The sequence below is a fragment of the Triplophysa dalaica genome, chromosome 11 (assembly GCF_015846415.1).
Source record: "Triplophysa dalaica isolate WHDGS20190420 chromosome 11, ASM1584641v1, whole genome shotgun sequence".
NCBI lineage: Eukaryota > Metazoa > Chordata > Actinopteri > Cypriniformes > Nemacheilidae > Triplophysa > Triplophysa dalaica.
In genome coordinates, this window is record NC_079552.1 from 4377884 (window position 1) to 4400001 (window position 22118).

Here is a 22118-nt window from a genome sequence, read left to right on the forward strand (position 1 = left end):
CTCTTTCTTTCTTTCTTTCTTTCTTTCTTTCTTTCTCTCTCTCTCTCTCTCTCTCTCTCTCTTTTAAGTGTGATCAGTCTCAGCCTCGGTGTGCATTCTTTACCCTTCTAGTCTATCATAGCAAACACTATGACTCTTTCAATTCTTTCATTGTACTGCTTTAAAATTTACAGCCAGGACAGCAACCACTATACAGTACCTTTGCTCATGTGGCCCTTCAGGGATTATTTTGTTTTTAATCTGAGATCCTTCCTAACCCAGCAAACTCATCTGAAATCTGTTTTGAGTCTAAACTTGTATTAAAGACCTTCTTAATACCACAGATGCGCACGTTGCTATTTGTAATATCAAACTTTATTGGATATTGCATTACAAATCCAAGCAATTCATCTTAAACCGCACAGGGATATTAGAGCATTAAAAATCTGCTCAGGTTTGAGTTCCTGCACATTCTTGTTTCGCTGTTTGCTGTTTAAATAAACTGCTACAATGAAATGAACCTTTTTTATCCAAATCTTGAGTGTCTTTAAGTGAATTTTCTACAACTCTGCAAGCCACAAAAATTACAACATTTGTCACTAGCATGATTTTTTTTTATGACTTAAAGGGAAAGGTTGATTAGTTTCCCAGGGAACACACATATTGATAAATTGTAAATTGCAGTTCGCTTTGGATAAAAGTGTCACATCTATACATACTGTAATTCTTACTGTACATCCTTCACAGAAATAGTGCACATATATTGCTGTCTAGTGCTCACTAGGGTTTTTATTTTTATTTTGGTGTTCTGTTAAATACTTGCTGAGGCTTAGCTTTTTATTTCACTTACTGTATGTAAATGGTAAATGTGTTTTGTGATGTTAGGGAGACCAAAATGAATTATGATCAGATCTATCATAATTCATCCTTCTATTGCATTTGCAGTGCCTTAAAATGCATTTTCCCTCGTTGAGCTCAGGAAATGAGCTCATCCCTCTGCAGTGAAGAATGTGAGAAATGAACCGATTCAACGCATACTAACTTGAAATAAAGAGTTTCTGAAAGTTTTATATTAAAATGAATGTCACTATTATAAATGAACTGACCATATTTAAAATCAATCTGATTTTAAATCGGTCAATTTTGTATGAAAATTAGATATAATATAGGCTATATTTTGTATATATCATATAATTGTAATACATCTCCTCTAACTAGACAGTTCCTCTATCTCTAACCTGCTGCATGCCCCGAGGACCAAGAGTCTTGAATAACCCCCCCATATTAGAACTGCCCTAACTCTGCCTGTTTTTAAATCTAACTAGAAGACCTACTTATTTTATTTGGCTTTCAATGTCCCTTGACAACCTGTCTTTATTTTCCATATTACAGCTTGTATATATCTATGCTTTTTTATGTCTTATGTTTTATTTTGCCTATTTATAATGTCTTATAGCATGTTGTAAAGGACTTTGGTCAACTTTGGTTGTTTTTAAACCGTGCTATAAATAAAGGTGTATTGCATTGTATTGTATCTCAATACATATTCACAATATGTTAAAATATATATGAGATGTAGTACAGATTGTCAAGATAAAAATGCATTACAAAAATCTATATACAAAATATTGCCTATATTAAATCAAATTTTCATGCAGAAATTGACAGATTTCAAATATGGTCAGTTCAGGTACAAAAACGCACCACAGTCAGTCACACACTGATGTTCAGTCTGGACAGGACAGAATGTACAGGCAGGCTTTTAAAAACAGGTCACTAGGGCTTTGCCCTTTTGGCCCACCTTGACTATTTGAAAGCTGAGCAGCTGTAAATGTTTTGAAAGTTAAGCAGTCACATACATTTTTCAAAGTTCAAGTCCTCAAATTCCTATGAAATAATTAAAGTGTTTGGGTGAAGTAACAGAAGGAGTTGATATTGAATTTAATGACGTAATTAAATGCCCATGCTTGCAAAGTATTGACAGCTTTAAATGGTTAAATATAGGCCTTAGAATGCTGAGCGTTTTATCTATTTTGTGCCGTCTATTTTTTGCCGGTCTGTTGTGGCTTATGCAGATATTTTGGTAATGGTTGCCAACAAACCATTTAACTTTATTTCATGCATTATTTGATGTTCATAATAATTAAATGACAGTTTTAACCATATTTATGTTCTAAAGACTGATGAATTGTTATGATTTCTCTCTACTCGTATACCTCTTACATTGATGTTTAATTTAGTGAAAATTCTTCCCTTATACTACATTATGTGCTCATCAAACTCTCTCTTTTTCACAAACAACAGAGCAAGAAGCATGCCAACAAAGTGCGTCTATTCTACATGCTCCACCCAGAAGATGGAGGTCCACCATCCAAAAGATTAAGACCAGACAATCCGGTATGTGCAAATACTCCAAAAACAAACCTTGAATATCTCTGAAATGACTCACTTTTTATATGCAGTGGCAACAATTATTTACACGCTTTCTGGTCCACAAATAATGGATGAATTTTGTTGCATTAAGAAAGAAAATACCAAACCAAGTGACGTCGGGAAATAAATGATGCTAGACTTTTTGTCAGACTAACTTCAGTTTCAAAGTACTTTGTACAAACTGGTCCTTGTGTTTCTGATGGTGGATGAAGCTTATACTGTAGATTTGTCCTGTCACTTAGTTTGTCATTTAATGCAATAACTTTTGTACGTTTTTGTACAAGTGGCTTAAATATACAGTTTATCCAAAAATTATCGTTCTTTCTTTATTAACTCACCCTAAACAAAGAAAGTATACAGATTTGGATCAACTTGAGGGTGAACTGTCCCTTTAAGTGTTATTCAATGTTATTTCTCAGGAGAAAATGAGCGTTAACTTTATGCCACGAAGGCGAATGAACAGCACAGCTACAATTTGCTTTTGATGTCTTCATGCATTCTGAATTAAGCCACGATTAAAACGTGCTATTTTAAAAGTAAGACAACACGCTGTAGCGTAAACTTCTAGGAGCAAACCACATGACTTTTAGACTGATAATACTCTTTCCTGGCTTCTCTGAACACATTCAAAAACCCATTGTCTCCTAACGATAGAGTATTTGACATGCTGACACACATACACTGCTAGCCTTCACTCCAGGCTCTTTGGACTTGTTATTTATTGCTTGAGATATTGTAATTGCTTTCTTGTTCTCTGAAGGGTTGGTTTATCATATAAAATATTCAGAATGCAATAGGTATTCTGTAAAGCGTCCCAGCCTCCATTTGCCCAAATCGTGGTCCACGTGTTTATATACAGAAGAGCTCATTAGTGTGGATGTTTATGAATAATTCTGTATGGCACCAGCCAGTTATCACCAAGATACTTTGAAACTCTCCATCTGAGGGAAGCAAGGCCCAGAGGCCACGAATCAATCTCTGCAACTGAAGGAATAGCCCCCACACCAGAGGAACTGATGGTGGGCAGTTGATGATACACAGTGAAACTTTAACTGTTTCTCCAAACTTTTTGTCTCTAAAAGTCAATACTGGATCCTCTGTCAAGAACAGACGTATTGAGTTGGATCTTTCTCCCATTCGCTCTGTTATCCGTCTGGAATCAGTCATGGAGACAACGTGTGCCCTGTCAATGCTGTCTCCAACAGGAGAGGAAAAATCTCCAAAATATCTATTTAATACCTTAGTATTTTCTTCCTCTCAGACACAAATTTAGAGAAGAACGTCAGAGGAGATTAACAGTGTAAAAACAGTTCTCATTCGTTCAAAGATGCCAACATCTACAGTAAAATTAAGAGGTTTTAATAAGAACATTTCTCATCAGATTGGTCCAAGAATAAATAATCTGAGATTTATGTTGTCTATTCGTTTTTATCAATTTGTAATTTCTAAAATTTGAGGTACACAGTCAATATTTCCATCAAACATAGCAACTCATGAACTTTAAAAGAGCAACTTTAGCAATTACTTTTTTCTAGGTTTTGTCAGCTTCTGTTTCTCATTGGCTTTTATTATTTTATTTATTCATTGCAACGTCGTACACAATATTCCAAAGGATAAAAAACTCTTTACCAACACACCTTATATGCTTTTAAAAAATCTGTGTATGCGATTTGGAACCGTATTATAAAACTCAGTTTTGAGTTGAGGTTTTGTTGTTCATACTGCAGGCAACCAAATGGATTTGACACAAAGCGGATTTCTGTCTGAACAAAGCCATAGAGACATTCGAGCTTAAGCATAGCCAGGGAATAAACCTCAGTGTCGTTTTAAGTTCCCTCAAAACTTTCGACTTTGTCAGAAAGAAATTAAGTTGTGACTGTGAAACGTTTACTCTTTGATCGCGTCTAGCAAAAGTATACGGGCTAGCAGGAGAACAACAAAAAGATGAAAGTAGGTCAGAAGGTGCTCAGAGATGTGAAAAAACAAGTTGATTTTGTTGCTTTCCGTCGGGCAGAATGACTGAGTTGAACTGTGTTAACATCGCCTCGCACAACAGGAGCATACGGAAACGCTTCAGTATTCTCTCCGTTTTTATAAATCTATATTTTGTGCCGCATTAAAAAGGCTGAATTAACGTGCCTTTCATTCTTTCCTTCGGGCTCTTATTTTTAGCTTGTTTTCACACCCTGCCCAGCGTTCCAGCAGACGAATGAAAGAGCGAAAAAAGAGATAAACATACTCCTAATTAAATGCTTTTTGTTAACAACGAAACCCTCACACACACACACATTCGCTCCTTCACACACCAGCTCACACACTCACTTATTCTGTTATTATTATTAATCCTAAAATAGGTCATATGTAAATGAAGCCAGACAGATGTTTACGGCAAATGAAGTCAGTGGCATGAATAACAGCACATTTGAATAAGAAGCCGTGAGGAAATATGAAAGGGTCGACCTCTTCTGCGTATGCTATTTGTAATAAGTATTCAAATAAATAACATTTCACGATCAATTGAGCAAGAATTCAATTTCAGCTTTTACCGTCAGTTGCTGGTCTTCCACAGACTTGTGTTTTTGGTGTTGCTGACTGCTTCAATTTTCTTGGTATTGGATTGCGACTCACGTACTGTATCTTCTGTACAGATGCAAAAATGAATGTTTGTGCTGGTTCTGTGATCATTATCATTCTAGTAATCCATATGCAGAGGCCCCGTGGACCTGAAAACCTGTCAGGACTCAAACGCACGCCTACAAAGAAAGTAAGCCCTGAGAAGCTGAGGGAATTCAGCAGATAGCATAATAATAATAATCTTACATTCATATAATCTTAATCCCTGCTGGGGACCACTGCTGCTTTCATGGGTTCTTTTTATTTTTACTCTGTTTTGGGATTTACTTTGTGTCCTTCAAAAGCATCTACAAAGTCAAAACAAAGTTAGCACAAGGTTTAAATTTTTCAATATTTTCAACCCTTTTATTACAGTTCTTATCTGTCGATGCGTTCACTCTTAAATGTTTATTTATTTATAAGTCCAATGTGTAATTTTTTGGTGGTCCTATTGGCAGAAATGCAATATAATAAACATAACTATGTCTTCAGACATGTACCTATTACCTTAGATTGAGCTATTTCTATCTATACACACCTCGAGTCCCCTTACATGGAATTCGCCATGGTGTTTCTACAGTACCCCTAAAAGGACAAACCGCTCTACAGAGCGCATTTCCTAAATATGTTACCTCCTTCAGAAAAGAAGCAAAAACGTGATGACATTTTAGTCCTGTTTCAGCCACCGTAGCGCTTTGATCCTGCTAAATGCTGCTAAATGTCATACACTGGACCTTGATGCATTTATTACAGAGCAGAAACCCTATTTGCGAGCTGTACAGCCAAATGGGTGGTGAACGGATTCGCTGCAAACAGCAGTCACAAAACACATTCACTGACCAGCTCTCTGAAATCAGGTCACTGGCTCAGGGACACAGAACTAGGCCATGAAGTTTGAACTTTCTTGTCCCTTTGCTTTCAGAAAGGAGGGTTGAGCAGACGCTCTGGTCCTCTCACACATGAATACACAACAGGACAGGTCTGAGACGACCCCTCGAGCTCAGGGATGTATGAAGCTGTGTGATGGGATAACAGCATGAGATTGAGTTTACATTTCATTCCAATGTGCGGGTACGCAACACTTCTGCTATACTGTGATGGCACATTCAGGCACTGTACTGTATAATTCAGGCAAATAATACATTGGTAAACTTACAAATTGATAGACAGAAGTATCATGTACACGTAAAGCTTGTATGCGTGGCTGGTTTGACGGTACTATGTGTTGGACCGAGACAGTGAAACACAGAAAATACAGAAACTGTTACATTTTCCTCTGTATGTTTTTATTATTGGCACAATGCAAAGCTGTATACATAACCTGAAATATTAAATCAAATTTTCATTTGTAATTTTTGGGTCTGGTGTGACAGGACATTCAAACTCAAAAGTTCCACCAATTCGATTCATTTTTCTATTTACTTTGTGAAATTATTTAAATATTACCACATGGTTATTTAATAACCATAAACCATTGTTTTCATTGATACTAATATACTATTGCTGATATAAAATGATTCATAACGTGATAACATGTTATAAAAATTGGACATTAACATTTCTTTGTACATAAAAACAGAAAACATAGGACCATTCTTAACTTTAGCTTTTTCACTTTTTTTAATTTGGAGTCAGGTTCAAAGCAGCCGTTGCATGCAGAGGAAATCATTTATGTATATACCTGGCCTTACCTTGAAATGCTGATTTTACTATGATTAAAGTGAAGGGAGAGAGCCTGTGAGCCTGTATTCATCATATCAAGGTTGAATATAACAAACTACAACCATCTTAAAAAAAAAAAAAACTTACCAACATTAAAAGTATTGTGTTATGGTGACTGGGGAGGCTTTTGTACAATGTTTTTGTCATGCAGGACTAAGAGGAAAATTGTATTTCTCAGTCGTTGCTTTTTTATAGCTCAAGGTTCTTAGCAAGGTTCCTTATAAGAATCTGTTTGGTCTCAGTGTATCCCTTAGGAAAAATAAAAATAGAAACAAATGAGATAATTGTTGGCATACTGTACGAATAGAGTGCTATAAAAATTAATGTGGCAGAATAGCTCGGATCATTTCATTTTGAAAGGGAAATGTTTGAGTTAAAGTCGAAATGTGATTTTTGTTTCTAGACTTTGGTGCCTTGGTAAATGTTAGCACTGTTTGTTATGTTATTGAGATTGCAGCTGAAACTCCAAAAGAGAGAAATGTGAAATATAGTTTTATTTCTGAAGGTATTTTAGCATTTAACAGCTTCTGGTGTCCCCGTGTGACAAAAACATAAAGATTGTCTAACGTTTCTTTTTGGTTTTACAATTTGTAAAATAAAACCACACATGTTTGCGTTTGGAATTTCGTTTTAGTCATGTTGAGGCAGACTTGCAGTGATGGGCAGGAACTCGTACAGTAGCTTTAAGATGCTGTCACAGGCGCAGTCCAGGTTTTCCAACCCAGAGAACAAGTTAAGAAAAAACAGAGCTGTCAATACCGATAAAGATTTCATCATGGGGGGACGAAAGTCCATGAGACAGTTGCCCCGAGGGAGCCCGACACAGAGCTGTCTGCATATACATTTGACAGAACCTCTACAGAGAGTCGAGTCTAGAAACGATGGAGAAAAAGACTCTACACCTCACACCTTCCGTTGGCCACGGTGCGTGACTGCCAGAATGCACATTTCTGTATTTTGCTGATGAAGTGTCTCCACTGAGTTTTGGTTTGCACCTCTGTTTCAGCCCAGAAATGTCAGGGGTGATGCTTGCGCAGAATGCAGAGATGCACAAAAGCTGGCTTGAGACTTTGGAAAACATCTGAGCCAGAAATTTTCTGTGCTCCGGAATGAAAATATGGCAGATTCATTTTTAAACATCTGATTCAGATGGCGGATGCTATTTGCAGTGATTGCGAGAATAGCTCGACCAAAAAGTTCTGTTTACTCGCCCTTATGTTGTTCCAAATTCTTATGACGTTCTTTCCGCCGAAAAACCTCATTCCCCTAATTTTTCCCTCATGAAGAAATCAAAGATACTTCTTTAGTAAAACTATGTGCAGTTACACGAGGCTGACAATACAATGTCGTATGACCAGACTGTTGACTCAACGTACATCCCATGTTATTGGACAATTTAGTTCAATTTAATGTGATAAGTTCAAATACGCCATGTCAGGAGGACACTTTAAACCAGGTTTGAGATTAGTGATGACCTCTCAATGCCCCATCACTGCTTGTTTATTATTTAAAGCATTTCTTTTATTATTTAATATTTGTCCCCTCTGTGTGGATTCCCTCATCCTCACAGGTTTCTCATGCAATACGTCTCAAAATGTTCTGACAGTAAAATATTTTAAAACCTTTCCACTTCTCTTCAATGACATTGTGTCTTTAACGATGAACAGCATCTTTGTGTGTTTATAACTGTTTTGGTCAGTGTACCAGTTCTTGGCTTCTCTTTGTGCTTGATTTACTTAAAGCTGACCTTTTTCTTGCCAGACTAGGCCAGGACCTGAGAGCGGTGGGGGGTTGGGAGAATGCCAAAAGGCCCCGTCTGTGCTAGAATTGATAGTGGCCCCATAGTCCACAGGGCAGTCTCCAGAGACGTGAAGGACAGTTCAAGCCAGTGGCAGCCGCTTGCAGCATTCAGAATGTGGCTTTGAATACTTGAATATTCAAAATAATTTGGACAGATAAGGTTTAGAGATAATTGACGTTTTAAACATTGTTCTGCATTAAATGCTTGGTCTTGGGGCATTTACAAATATTGAAAAAAAATTTGAGGACTGTCTTACCATTACAAGGAATAAACATCCGTCTGTGTACAGTACTCCCTTGACTTTCACACGGACTACAGTCAAACAAAAGTCTACTACTGGATATTAATTTACCATGCTTTGTACAATATTGTAGTATATAGTCACTGTCCTTCTGTAACCATCGAATGTCCAAATGGTGTGTATTTATCGGAAATTGGAAAAACACAAAAAGAATGTAACAATTAAAAACTGTGTCGCCAAGCACGTTTTCTTTTTTTTTATATTTCCAAATCCCAGTGACAGACATAAAGGGTTACTACTAATAATGTTTTTTATTTATGTTTTTTATTTTAGAAACCGAGACCACATACAACAACAATGAAATGAAAGAAAAATGGTATAGGGGAACAACAACTGGGGGGGGGGGAGAAAAGGCAACAACACAAATACAAAAGGGGGTGATTAAACAATTATTGAATTACATTATTTCCTCCAGTTTTACACATTTTTTTTTACATAAAAATATATGCAATTCATGTGTTCTTAAGCCACTAGGTATAGGCACTCATGCAGATACTGAAAAAGTCAAACCCTTCAACTGTTATCTTTGATATTTGCTAGATGATTAAGAAGGGGTTTCCATGTCATTTCTAAACTAGCATTGCTACCAGAGAGGTTGTGCCTAAGTCTCACATAATGTAAAGTGGTTGAGAGTTCAAAGACTTAAGAAAATATATGAATGCCTTTTTCCATAAGCACAGAATAATTTTTTTGAAAGCTTTTTTAATTTGATGGTTGACGCATTGAAGATGGGTTTCGGGCATGACCAAAAGAAAAGCCCCAGGGTGCCCTCTGGAGAAATAATAATGATTTATGTAATAAATAAAAATCACAAAATGCAGTGATACAATGTTTCACAAGGACAATAGCGAATTTCTGAAAAACAAATGTGAACTGGTTATAATACTGTATGCTGTATGTCTGTGTTTGTAGGACAGTGCCGAGAATGAGGTTGACAGAAACAAATGCTGTACACTCTGTAATATGTTCTTCACATCTGCGATTGTGGCTCAGTCGCACTACCAGGGCAAGACGCACGCTAAAAGAGTCCGCTTGGTGTTGGGGGAGACTCCGAGTCTGCCGACACCCACAGGTAAGAGCCAATGTGCTTAAACTTTCTTTCGTAATTGTAATCTAATAAATAAATCCTTATTCATTTTCTGTAAGAAAATACTGATAAAGATGATAAATCTGGTTGGGAGTCAGTTAGTTAGACTGGTGATTATATTTTCCCCCACGGTTGAGACCAGGAGCAGGGATGGTGGGTTAAGCGTGTTCTGTCTAACATATTGTGCGATGGTGGATTAGATGCCCATGGGTGTACTTGACAGTTATGAATCAGAACTAAAGGGAACACGTGATTGGTTCCTGCTTAAAGCTCGCAGCAGTAACCTGGCTAAAGTTCAGCTCTGTCAAGCAGCCTTAGTTTATGCCCACCGGCCCAGTTGTTTGTGCAACGTTAATGAAGCTATAAATACAAGATCCACTGAGTGTCCTGGAAGACTGAAGGAATATACAACACTGAGAAACATACAACTCCATGACTACAGAGAGTATTTTAGGCCATGGTTAAAGGATCAGTTTAACCCAAAAATGGAAAATCCTTCATAATATATAGAAATTCCCTCAACTAATATATATGTCCCAATGTGTTAAAGCATTAAAAAGCACATAAATCCAACCTTAAAGTAATCCAAACAATTCCAGTGAATGAGTGTTTTAGGAAGGAAATTATAGGCATGTGTGAAATAATGATGATGTAATAATATTTTGAGCATATATTTAGCGAAATTGAAACCAAAGCAAACCCGTAAGAGTGCTAAATATTCCAATGCTTAATTTTCTCAAATCTCATTGGTTTTCATGTGTCTCAAAGTTGCCGTATGATATTTCTTCACGAGACACACAAAAACCAATGAGAACTCTTACAGTGCTCTTATGGGATTCGCTTTCCCTAAATATCAATAGTTTTTCACAGATAACAATCTTTTCACATCAGGACAATTATTATTATGCTTAAATTGTTTGGATTTTTTATTGATTGTTAGATGCGCTTTATGGAGCTTTGAAACTATAGGTATATGGACAAAGTGGTGGATATAAAAATAAACTATCAAGAAAACAAATCTTTCCTCAGCTCAGGAAATGAAGTCATATACATCTGGGATGGCATGAGATTAAACAAATTATTAGAGAATTGCAATTTGGCGTGCCCTATTTCTTTGTAGAAAATGTGGAAAACTGTAAGGAACTGTTGAATTTGTGTCATAGAAGTACACAATCATTAAGATTCTATTTAATAGTAGAAGTTTACAAGTTTAGATTTTTAACTATTACTTTTAAAAACATGCTGTCTTATCAAAGAAATTGGAAAGCATTTCAGGAAGTGTGGTACATTGTGTGAAGGGATGAAGGGAGGAGGTGATGCTGATATGATAAGAATGATCAGCCACTTCTCAAACCTGTTGACGTTTTTTTGACAATTTAACTAATACTTATTCTTGGTAAAGGATGTTTAGATTTTTAATTCAAAAATGACACTGACAATATTTATTCTAGACACATTGAATCACCTGAGCTCTCATTGCCGAGCATGTGCCAGTTTGGAAAGACATCAGCGTGGGTGGTAATGCGAGCACCAAACTTGAACTCAAGATTAGCTTTCTGTTTTACGCTTCAGGCGTATAGTTTTAACACTTTTTTGTTCTCGGTTTAGATTTGATCATGCCTCATTTTAAAGCAGCTTTTCTCAAAATATGGGGCGGGCCCCACTGGTGGGGAATAGAGACATGACAAGTGGTCTTTTAGTGCCCATCTCTATTAATTCCTTTATTTATTGACCATACACTCAAAACAACGACACATTTAAATGTCAGCCTTACTTTAAACAACATCAGACTGCGAAGAAAAATGTCACCATAGTAGCCTACAAGAATGATTTCACGTCGGAATCTCAATTTACGCAGAACAAAGAATTTAATGTGGAAAGGCGGTAGACGGTAGCGGGAATGAAAGTTAGATATGGATAAGTTTGTGACATGGAATGAAAAGAAAACTTAAAATTCAGCACCAGAAGACAAAACCAAAACAGACAGTGGACCTAAAGTTTTTAAAACATTTTGTTGGGGTGACTGGGGACAGGTGGGTGTCCGAAGCTTTCCCTACCCCCAAAGTGGGGAATGGCAGAAAATGTTTGAGAAACATTGCTTTAAAGTGAGCTTAAAAGCCTCACAAATGTTCGTTGCAGGCATGGGTACACCAACCAGAGGTATTTCTATCTTTAGGCTGTTGGTGACGATTCAATTTCATTTTACATCATAACGGGAAAACATTTTCAATCAAGCAATATAGTGTTTCTTACTTCACTCTAGACGAATTTTCACTGAGATGTGTTTGTTTTTTGTTTTCTTTGTGCATTCGATATTTTAGCAAGCACTCTGCGGTTAGCGTGATAATGTGATCTTCTATTTGAAATGCAATTTGTAGTTCAATAGTGTCAGGTGGGAAACTGTCTTGCTGGAGTTCAGGGTAGAATTTCTTCCGTTTGGTTTTTCCAGATGAAGCCAAGACGTCTCACAGCAGGCGGCTTTATAGAGTGTTAGTGCAGCAATATAAAAAGAATTCACCACACTTAAAAGGAAGGTCATAGAGAGTTTCAGTTTCGTTAAAAGTAACCTAAGTGTTTCATAATACATTTTTTGTTAGATACAAAAGTACATTGTAAAAAGATACTGTACATTAGGGAGCAAGAAACTGAACTAAGCATGAACCAAATGTGAAAATTTTAAGAGATGCATACTAGGAGTGTCACAATATTCTGGTATTGACAGTGACTGTGATATTAAAAATCATGATTATCAATGCCGTGTTCATTGCAAACATATGATAATATGGCAAATAATTCAGCACCTTTTTACAGATTTGGCTTAAGAGCCACAATGGTTACAAATGATCTTTCTCAAATTCATTATGAACGATTAATTATTTGGGCCATGATAACGGTGAAGTGAAAATCTGAAATCATGACAGCCCTTATACATACCGCTGGAAACGTTCTTGCGTTCTGAACAGCTATAGTATACAGAATAAAGCATAATGCAGAGGTCTTGAAAAACTTTTTTTAACTTTCCGGAAATTTTTTCCTAATCGTCCTTTTAACATTATTGTAAAAAGAGAAACTTTGATGACTGTAGAATGAAGTCTGTGAGCTTTAAAGATGTATTTAGCTACAAACATTTTCTAAAAGGGTTTTTGCGTTCTGACAGTCCAGCAGTTACTAAAGCACAGCCTGCTGTCAGCACCTTAAAATAGTTGTGACTTTAAAGTGATCTCTGTTTTTTGTTCTATTTATATTCTATCAAAGAGATAAACTCTCTAGTCAACCTCCGTAATAAATGAGGTGATGTATGAGTGTTTGTTTTGGCTCTAGCTCCTATGAGTTGATCCATGCTATTTGAATCATCTTATTTATCAGGGTGAGATGTGGGTGGTGAGAACAGAGAGGTGTAGTTACTGCAGATATGTCTTCACGGCCCTACCGTTTGACAAATCGACTAAAGCAAATGAACACCGACCTAGCAACCAAAACCTCCAACATTTAATCATTATTTTTAGGGAACGTACACTATCTGTGATTGCTCACCCACAACACCTGGCAAAATAACTGTTTATGTGATTTATAGTCTTGTAAACAATCACATCGGGCTTGGCTCATTCTTACCCGCGGCGGTGTTGCGGCCTGTGGCTATTGGGGTTGGTTACCATGGTAACAAGTCCCATGGCATCCTTGAGAATGTCACCTGGAAGATCAATCCATTCACTCACTTTTTTTCTGAGAAGATGGAGGTAGATTCAGTTTCATCTGCACAAGCATTGACCCTCTCTTGACCCGCATAAAGGTTCAATACATCAGGATCGGAAGCATCTGTGTGTGTGTGTGTGTGTTTGCCAGAAAGCATGTGCACAAAATGTAATGTCTGTTTGTTTGATATTAAATGTGTTCCTAAAATCTATTTATATTGGTAAATGTTTATGGGATTGCTTTGTATCTGTGCAGATTCGGCTCCGCCCACCCCACAGCCCACAGATCCACCCACAGATCCGCCCACAGATCCGCCTCCCCCCTCGTGGCCCCACCTAGCAAATCACGGTGAAGCGGGCAAGTACTGTTGCCTATGTGGCGCCTGGTTCAACAACCCGCTGATGGCACAGCAACACTACGAGGGCAAGAAGCACAAGAGAAATGCGGCACGGGCACGACTACTGGAGCAGCTGGCCGGCAGCCTAGATGCCAATGAAAGCACAGGTCAGTCCACGGCAGGGGTTCTCGACTCGTATGTTGGGTTCCAAAATACTTAAGACCCCCATCACACCCTCACCCACTAACAGAATTAAGCAATATAGTTTGGTATCTCATAGGCTACTGTGATTTGGTCCATATAATGTGAATCCTGTCATCCTTTACTCACCATCTTGTAAATGTGTATGACTTTCTTCTGCTGAACACAAAAAAATATATTTTGAAGAATGTTTACAACCAAACAGTGGCTGTACTCTTTGACTTGCATTGGTTTTGGGTCAGTACAATGTAAGTGAATGTAAGGTGCCGGTTACATTTTTCCATTTACAAACTTTCTTCAAAATATCTTCTTTTGTGTTCTGCAGAAAAATATAGTCATACAGGTTTGAAATGACAAAAGGGGGAGTAAATGATGACCGAGTTTTCGTGTTTTGATTTTTGTGTATCACAGGCAGTTTCTGGCAATCCCCTCAATTAATCTTGAGGGCCTATACAGTAGTATTGCATGTCTCATATCTTCGAAGAGGATTTAGTTTGATCAAATTTTAAAAGAGAGGTTCAGCTGAATGATTATTTCCAGGGAAAAAGATGTGGGACTAGTGGGGAGAGTGGGATGGAACTACAGCACGAGCAAGCAACACATCACATCATCCTAAGACGTATGACTTAGTTTGACTTACCGCAGGCAGTAAGCACTGAGACCGCCCCATCTATCAGTTTCAAACAATCTCCAAATCCAGCGTTATATCCACCATTAATATAACATCCATGACTGAAATGCCACGAACAAACAGACACATCTAAATTTCACTATAGCCAGTTTAACTTGACGCAGTGCAGATAACCTTGATGTTAAGTGAATCTCACTCAGTGGTTGGCTCCTGGACGGGCTCTTCCACCTTCACCTTGCCATGCTTTTGGCCTGTGATGAGACAGGGAACCAGATTTAGAAAAAACTTTCCGAAACAAGTTGGAGTGCTGGGGAAGTGTATCGAGTACAGAAATACTACGTCATAAGTCCAACTCGTTTTTTAACAAGTTGACGATGATAGCTCCGCTTCAAAGTATTATGGTGACAGTTTTTTATATACATTATCTGAAAAGTGGGTTTTGGGATTGAACTGTGACACAGTTTTAAAAAGCTGAGCTCAGATATGATCAAAATCATTCTTTGAGTATAATTGCCTAAGATCAAGCACGTCTCTGTTTGTTTATGTGTGTGTGTGTGTGTGTGTGTGCTGTATAGCATGTATTCGTGTTTGTTCAAAGACTGGCAATCTGCTGCGTTTTCAAAGTTCCCTTTAAACAACAAAGATCTAAATCTTGTTTCCCCTTGGGTGAACATCTAAACGAAAATAAACCAAAGTGCTGCAAGGGTGCAATTTCAATCTGTCTTCTAGACTTGAAGGGACAGTTCACCCAAAAATAAAAATCATAATTATTTACTCACCCTCAAGTTGTTCCAAATCTTTAAAAATGTATTTGTTCTGTTGGACCCGAAGAAAGATATTTGGAAGAATGCTTGTAACCTTACAGTTCTTGGCCACCATTGACTACCATCGTAGGATAAAAAAGTGCCCTAGAACTGTTTTCTTTCCTACATTCTTCAAAATATCTTCTTTTGTGATCAATAGAACAAAGAAATGTTTAAAGCAACTTTCCTACTATGGTAGTCAATGGTAGCCAAGAAATGTTTAGTTACTAGCAACCTAGCAACCTTTCGAGCATCTTTCTCTTTTCAGAACAAGGACATTTATACAGATTTGGAACAACTTGAGGAAGAAAAAATTAAGACAGGATATTCATTTTTGGGTGAACTGTTCCTTTAATGCATTGCACAGCAGATGTTCTCCTTGGGTTCTTAAGCAAGTTTATGTGGTCCACACATATGAGAATTTTACATTTGTGGCTGACAAGAGTGTCTACATATCACTCACTCAAAAATCTCCCCTCCCTTTTCTCCTCACAGTTGGACTTTCTTGCGTTCCTGCTCTTCAAAAAAATATTTCACATTGATGCAATCACTAGACGTTTTAGTCATGCTGTGTGTGATCCAGTTGTCTTGACAGATCTCATAAGCCTGTTGAAATAAACCGTGAGTCATAAGTGCTGTGGTTGCTCAGGGGATTGAACAAGCTCATGTGATTGCCTTTGGATACTAGAACAGTACGGCCTGAATTAATTTTCAGAGAAAAGCTTAGGAAAGTCTTTATTCTGTGTCAGTGCTTCGAATGGGAGGGCTGATCAGTGGAGTGAGCCGTTGTTTGCAATTCGCATCCTTACCACCAGATGTAGCTAAATTTCATAAAGTGGACCTGTAAGAGAAATAGTTTAAACAAAAATAGAAAAAAGCCAGAAATGGCAAAGCCATTAGTCAGGAGAGACAGCAATATCTATACATGTGTAAATGTGCATGGACACCCCTGATGTTCTCTTATATACCTGCAAACTGATCAGAGGGTTTCAAGTTCACTGAGCTTCAGTCTCATTGGACATCAGCACACATTCCAGCACACACAGGCATAAAAAACAGCTGTCAACACAGAGTATTGTCCAAAAAGAGCATGTGGACACCTGCCAAGACTCTGCAGGTAACTTGCATTCTCTTATACCAGGATAGAAACGCATCAGTCACAGAACACGAGCATGCCATAAATACAAGCTTCACTTTTAACTGATGTTTACAATACCGCATGTGTAGTTCAACAATGCATCAAAACGTTTTGTGCTTTATAGGAGACGCACAGTTGGTGGTCCTTGTCAAGATGGGAGACAATGTTGCAGTGAAAATTGCATCCTGCTTAAGAGATTATCTTTTTTTTTCCTTGCACAAGACAGTAGGTTGCCCTCGTCAGGAGCTTTTCAGTGTGAATGTCAACTTCTATTTAAATCTCAGCAGAAACGCCGTTGATTATAACAGACTCTCATCAAGGTGCATGGAGTCCCAAACATCATATATACACACACAGATGCTTTTAGCTCAGATTCATCCGGTGTCCTGCCAGATGCAGTCTACCAGCAATATGCCATTTCCTTTGGTACTTTAATGCAGATATTATAATACATTTTATATATGTGGATGTGGATATTTAGCGGCATCTAGCGGTGAGGTTGCAAACTGCAACCAACGGCTCACTCCTTCCATCCCCCTTTCCTTTCGAAGCACTATGCTGGCTGAACAGAATTAAAATTCCTCTAGCTCAGTGGTAAGAGCATTGCGTTAACAACGCAAGGTTGTGGGTTCGACCTATGTATAAATGTATAGGATAATGCAATGTAAGTCGCATTGAAACGTCATCACGCTTTCACTTCTTGTTAAAAATATTTTTTTTATGAATTGCGCTCTGTAGAGCCGTTTGTCCTACTGTAGAAACAACATGGCGAATTCCATGTAAGGGGAATGTATGTAGATAGAAATAGCTAATTCTAATGTAATAAACAAATAACGCTTTATTATGTTAGGTCTTTATACACTTCTGATGACATATTTATGTGTATTATATTGCATTTCTGTCAATAAATCCTCCAGAAATATACACAGCGGACCTTTAAATTGCTACTATTGTTACTATAGGCTTGCATGACCCAGCAAAAAGCAGTTTTTCCTCTGAGATTACCCCTGCTTCATATCCACGGTTCTGAGTTGTGATTCGCACCATCTCCAGGGCTGCGTCTCTGATTTGGTCGTCCCTCAGAAAGCTGTCCAAGACTCTGTTGGTCTGTCCTCTTTGATTTATCATTTACATTAGCAGTCTGCACTGCGCACACAGGTTACACGAAACATACAGACGAACACATTCAGTCCCAAACCAATGAAGAAAGAGACGAAAATTGGAGGATTGCAAAAGACTTTGTGGGCATGTAGCCATTTATTACCACTAAAGCTTCTTATCAAGAGTAGAAAGCCATTGGTGGGGCTCATCAGAGGTGACTGCTAGCATCTCCCAGCCCAGACTTATGGCTATTTTCGTGAAGAACACTTCAGTGTAATTGCCTTCCAACTGGGGCTGTATTTTGTTGCTGAGAAAATTGGAGCGCCTCGCAAACTTCTCCTGCTGCTAAGAGGTTTTTTCATTTCTCCCTAAACAAAAAGGCAACGAGAGTGACGAGCTTTAGGATGTAAATACCAGTTCTGTGTTGAAGAGCCTCCTGCCATTTCGTGAAGGAGAGATATTGAAAGTGCCGCGATGTGCCCCGTTTAAAATTGCAAGAGCGCTTTGTGTTTCACAGAATCTGTTAAAGTCAAGGACAGGCGAGCATCTCCTTCCTATTGAATTTGTATTCCTCTGGATGTGTGATTAAAATTGAATGGATTATGGTTGTTGTGGCTGTATTAAGTAAATGTCTGCTTGGAAATATTTATGATATTACAGAATTACTGTACAGTGATGTTCCTTTAGCTCAGTTGGTTGAGCTTGGCACTTGACATGACAAGATCATAGGTTCAAATCCCTTTTGTATTTTCGGCGCGCTGTCCTGCTATTAACGCTTTCGTTCTTGAGTTACGACAACATCATTCAGGATTGGTTTGCTCCTAGGGCATGAAATCAAGATTTGAACTTTGAATTTTTGCATCTTTTATACTTTTTCATTACATTAGGAAAAGATTGACAGTATTGAATAATGAACTACAGTCCCTGAAGTGGTCGATGTACTGTACAACTATGTCATCAAAACCCATGTACAGTTAGGTCCATAAATATTTGGACAGAAGAATTTTGTTATTTTAGCTGTGTATCAAAATGTATTGAGTTAAAGTTTTATAATGGATATTGTCTGAAAGTGCACACTGTATGCTTTTTTTAGAGTTTGTTCATGTGTATGACATTATCCTCTCCACGATAAACAAAAAACCTTCACAACGTCCAGACAATTGAAGAATTCTTGATGCTTTTGTCTTCTGCTACATCACCAAAAAACACCAGTGACCGAGTGCCTGAGGAAGTCATGCATGGAAATGGAATCACACTGCTTGAATACTATTTTACTGAAGATGTTGTCTGCTCAAACCATGAGATATTCCAGGCCTTCTCCAACTCTTTTATTCTTTTTAGTCTAATGCAGGATGAAATTAATTTAATCTCTCCAAAAAATGCTTTTTAGAGCTTGTTCAGCTATTTAAGAAGTCTAATCTACCTGTCCTATTCTTGAGGATTTTGCAATTTATTGTGAACCCTGTGTATTTTCCCTCGTATTATCTTTGTTGTTTTGATTGACAAACACTGACATATTTACCTCTTGGAGAATGTTCTTCAGTTGTCTGGACATTGTGAAGATGTTTTTCTGTATCATGAAGAGGATAATGTCATCATCCACCACTTTTATCTCATATGGACGCCCAGGATTGTTTTGTTGCTGAGCTCAGCGTATTCTTTTTTGGCTGCTCTCAATGTTCCTGGCATCTTTCTGATGGATTTGTTGTGTTTTTGAAATCTAACTAGGGTCTGTTTCACTTGCATGGAGATCTCCCTGAACCCCATTATGTAGGTTCACAGCAGGGCTGGACTGGGACACAAATATCCCACACTCATCCAGACCACAAATCTATTTTTTATTAAATGTTGAATGCTTTGTAATAATCACACAGTGCGCCATCAATGCTTAATTAAACTGACATTGCATTGTTTATGACCAAAATAAATACACTTTGGCTTGAGAAAGTTTCAAGAAAACACATTTTATAATGTTGCCAAAACACAAAAACACATTTAAATGATTTATACTACAAGTCTTTCTTAAACTGAAGATTAATTCGATCTTTAGGTTTTATAATAAGACAACAAATACACATTATAAATTAAAATTTTCTGTGTGAAGAGAAACAATTGTATTGTGCTGTCTATAATCTCTCCTGCACTGCTTTATGATTGTATCCCTTTACCTGCTATTGACGTTAGAAAAGTGATGTTACTTTGTTGACGGTCCCTAAAATTCACAAATATTGAATGTCCAATGTCAAGCCAGCTTTCTGTCAGTCTTTTATGCTGTGCTTTTACTGACAAATGTCAAGCGTGCGTTATTTTAGCACGAAAGTACGTCAATATTGATGTGTGAGCAGGAACCTCTCCGCACGCAAGCGGATTTCTTTTGCTCCGGCACAGAACTGGATGCGCACCGTGATGCTCTCCGGTCGCACACGGAAGATGCATTCCTCGCACACGGATTTCTTTTGCTCTTGCACAAAATTGGATGCGTGCCCTTTGATTCCCTGGGCATAAGCAGCACCCATCCAGTTTTGAGTGAGACCAAAAGAAATCCGTACTTTACGTACTTTCGCGGTACAATGACGTCTTCTCGACATTTGTCTGTAAAAAATGCCACAGGTGGGTAGCAGCAGGCCTGATCAGTCGACAGGCCACCGGGAATCGTCCTGGTTCTCCCGATGTACAGTCCGCGCCTGGTTCACAGCAACAGCTTCCAAATTCAAACACCACACGTACAAATAACCCCAAACCTTTAACATGCTTCATTTATGAAGAAATTATTCAAGGAAAAGCCCGTACCTGTGAATAAAACACGCTTTTGATTTAACTGTCCATTCACTTTGGTCCCTAGAAAAAGGGAGGAATTTCATACTGAAGAGCTGTAATTCCTGAAGCCTTCAGCTAATCTGGATGTGAATACACTCTAAATAAAGCTGAGAGTGTGCACTTTAAGACAATTTCGATATACAGCTAAAATAACAAAAATCTGCTTCCGTCCAAATATTTATGGACTTAACTGTATGCCAGAAAAGCTGTACATTGCACTGACCTTTATGCATGAAAGGGTTAAACATTTGTGCACTTTAGTATGAGTCAGAGGATATTTCTTTTTATTTCATGTTTTAGCAAATTGGTGACTAGTTTAGCTATATAATGTCATTTTTTTTGTATGATCTACTGTAGCCTTGTTGATGGATATATTTTCTGATAATGTATGTTTTTGTGTTCACATCATAAAATGCATACCTTATAAGTTGCGTTTTGTGTTGAGGTCAGATTTAAGTGGAAGCTATTTGTGATAGATTTCGAATGAATTGAATAGAATACCTTTGTCAATGCAAATTTTGTATTTTTAGTAATGTTGATACAGAAATGATTTCATTACAATGGGTGCTGTATGTAATGGATTTAACTTTTCAACACTGGTCACACGATACGAAAGAATACCTTTTTTATCAATGTTCACATTTTTTGTAAAATTTTATTAGTAATTTCGATACATAAGTTCTCATTACATTTTAAAAACTAATCACATTAAAATGTTTCATTTTAACACCGTGTCCTAACCAAACGCAATGCTACGCCGCAACATGCGATAAAAGGTATCTTTTCCATGTTGTTTTAGTGGTTTTGTCCTAAACAGCCGCGATAGCACTGCGCAACGGTAAAAGAAACGGTTTCTTTTTCTGCGACATCACGGCTGACAGCTCCGCCCACACAATGATCTCATTTGATGTAAGTTCTGCACTTCATGAATAATAATCGCCAAAAAACATGGACAAGGACAGGTTACATAGCGTCCGGTGAACCACCACTGAAGTCATGAGGACAGGAGGCATCTCTCTATGTGCACCCTTCAGCTGCAGCATGAGAGGGTGCGGACAGAGAAAAACTGTTCTGATTGGCTTTGTTTTGTGATTGATTGACACGTCCCGCCCCTTTTTCGCGTTCAGTATGGATGGACTATTGTTGCTTATCGCAGGAATCTCATCGCATTGGGTTTGGTTAGATTGCGGTGTTAGACCACCTTATTTTAGGTTTAGACCGGACAAGTGGATCAACTGCCCAAACAATTTCGGCAATGTTAAAAGACCATCTAAACCAGTTAAGACCAGCAAACCTATTTTTGAGTTACTTTATAGCAAGAACAAATGAAGCATAGTTTATGATAAACTTCAGTTTAACTAATGATGATACTATCCTCATAAACTTCAGATAAACCAGACTGTGTTTTTTCATTCTGTCCCACTTTTTCCAACTTTCTTTAGTTTTAATGAAGGAGACGTT

General features: G+C 37.8%; 1 protein-coding gene across 2 annotated transcripts in view; it reads left to right on the plus strand.

The window, feature by feature from the left end:
• The window catches only part of zgc:171482 (zinc finger protein), an 85391-nt gene that overhangs the window by 19537 nt on the left and 43736 nt on the right, over positions 1-22118 (plus strand). For both annotated transcript variants that reach the window (XM_056760482.1, XM_056760481.1), the window contains exons 3-5: positions 2284-2376; positions 9762-9921; positions 13885-14133. In XM_056760482.1, the coding sequence (XP_056616460.1) occupies positions 2284-2376; positions 9762-9921; positions 13885-14133 (502 nt within the window). The remainder of the gene's footprint in view (positions 1-2283; positions 2377-9761; positions 9922-13884; positions 14134-22118) is intronic.